General features: G+C 35.6%; 1 protein-coding gene across 1 annotated transcript; it reads left to right on the top strand.

Annotated features, from left to right (window-relative positions):
* Positions 1-562: 562 nt before the first annotated feature.
* Tsp_12780a (conserved hypothetical protein) lies at positions 563-1,879 on the top strand (the record flags this gene model as incomplete). Its single annotated transcript, XM_003370076.1, has 2 exons — positions 563-789; positions 1,840-1,879. Coding segments are annotated over exons 1-2 (267 nt in total), but the record flags the coding sequence as incomplete, so codon positions are not given.
* Between the last annotated feature and the right edge of the window lie 467 nt (positions 1,880-2,346).

Below are 2,346 nucleotides of genomic sequence, written 5' to 3'. Positions count from 1 at the left end.
GGGCATCACAGTTGGCGCGCGGACAGGAGTGTCAGGGTTGCTGTACGACTTCTGCTTTTATGAAGGTAAAGTGCCAAGAGTAAAGAATCGCAGTGGCTGCCTCAGTTTTGATGTTGTAATGAAGCTGTGTGAAACGGTTCCAAAACATCGAAATTTTAAAATATTTTTCGATAATTATTTCACCCACCTCGACCTGCAACTAAGATTATTTAAAAAAAGGCATCCACACCATCGGAACGATTCAGCGAAACAGACTGAAGAACGCGCCACTGAAAACGGAGAAAGAGTTGAAAAGGGCTGGTAGGAGTGCCTTCCACGTCTGCACCACTGCAGAAAACAACTTATGTATCGTTCGATGGCACGACAGTGCAGTGGTGGACTTATCTTCCACTTACGTTTGCACACAGCCTGTGTGTAAAGTAAAACGGTGGAATAAGAAAGAGAAAACCTTGGTCGACGTGTCCTGCCCGGCAATTGTAAAAGAGTACAACAAGTACATGGGCAGCGTAGATTTGGCGAGGATGTTGCGAGCACTGTATCGGATAGACCACCGCGGTAGAAAATGGTACAGAAGAATATTTTTTGGACAATCCACGTGGCAGTAGTGAACGGGTGGTTGCAAAGCAAAATAGACCTTAAAACAAGTGAAGCCGCCAGTGGCAGCCAGAAAGATCTAATGCAGTTCACGTTGGATGTTGCAGAAGCCTTGACAAAAGTGAACAAGGCATATGCGAGAAAATCCCGTGGCCGCGTGTCTGTAACAGCAAATATAGAAACCAGCAGAAGCGGGTAAGAAGACCAGAGCCAAGAACAGCCGCCAGATTTGACCAGGTTGCACACTGGCCAGAAATTATAAACCAAAAGAACCGATGCCGCAGCTGCCGAAAAGCATCAAGAGTGCGATGTGTCAAATGCAACATTCATCTTTGTTTGACACAACAAAGAAAGTGTTTTCAGATTTATCATAATAATTAATTAGTCCAGCATAATATTTTTAGAAATAAAAGTACTGTTTGCTGACTTCAAAACATTGCACATTTTATACCCTTAAAGGCCGCTGTTGCCATATGGCAACATGACTATAACTGCTGATAATTTTATAAAAACAAATTATTATTCGTAAATAGCGCTTAAATCAGTTATTTTGAGTTAATAACAAAGTCAAAAAAATTGGGGAAACGGGTCCGCCCCAATATTTAATAAGCTTTCTGTAAAATAGTGAAATCTGAAAAAATAGGACTCGAATTTTCGAATATATAATTTTATAAGTTTTTAAATTATTTTAGAAATTGTGTTTCTTAATCGTTTTGAGTTTTGATCTGAATTGTATTTTCAACAAATATGCATACTGTTTAGCATGGCTGAAAAGTAGACGTCGAATTATTCATAAACAAATGAATAAATAAATAAATTGTAGAAGTCATTAGCCAGCATTCATTCAAAAAATTGAATTCTGATAATTGCTATGAAGTTTGTGAAATAATATTAAAATTTTATTAAGCTTTTTGTTATTTTCACACAATAGAAAAATAAGTTGAACAATGTATTTCTTGTGCAACGAAAATGAAAAGATTTATATAAATGAAAATTTTAATTTAAGAATGTTCATCAAATAAAATAAATGTAGTAATATCACATTGTCAAACAAGTGACCACAAATCATTTCTAACTCTAATTAAAAAATCTATAAATTGTGTTCTTCGTTAAACTAAATCACCTTAATCAGTTTATATGAATTCTATTGATAAAATTAATTGATAAACAGTAAACATTTACAGACAATAAGAAAAAATGAAATAATAAACAAACAATTTAGTAAGAAAATTTAAATAATTTCAGATTAAATTTAAGGACGGTTAAAAAATTTGAAATCGATACGGTTAGTACAGTCCAAGAAAGAAATTGATGGCAAAGCGCAGTGCATAAGTTTCCAAGTATTGTCGGATTTGTTCTCTTCTAATGCCACAACAGATCCAAATGGATAATGGACACCAACTTGCTTCAGATCATTTACATCCGGCACATTCGCTGTTTTCTTTGTCAAAAATCGACTGCCTGCATCAAGGGTAGGTGCATGAACAACAAATAATATATTGCACGGTGATTTGGTATGCCTGCTCAGAATACTACCAATCACATCGCCGGTACGTTTGTAATATTCTTCTATAGTTTCATTTTTGTATTTCGTTTTCAAATCCTCACAACTGATCACTGGAAAATAATCATGGATCTACTTCATACCCTTGTACGACCATTTTCCAAAGTGCTCAGGAAGTTCAAATTCCTCTTTCTTTAAAACAGTCCATATATTCGAACATTCCTGGGTTCGATACAAATTTTTGGCCT

The sequence above is a fragment of the Trichinella spiralis genome (assembly GCF_000181795.1).
Source record: "Trichinella spiralis strain ISS 195 chromosome Unknown Scfld1221, whole genome shotgun sequence".
Taxonomy (NCBI): domain Eukaryota; kingdom Metazoa; phylum Nematoda; class Enoplea; order Trichinellida; family Trichinellidae; genus Trichinella; species Trichinella spiralis.
This window is presented reverse-complemented; position numbering and strand designations above follow the sequence as displayed.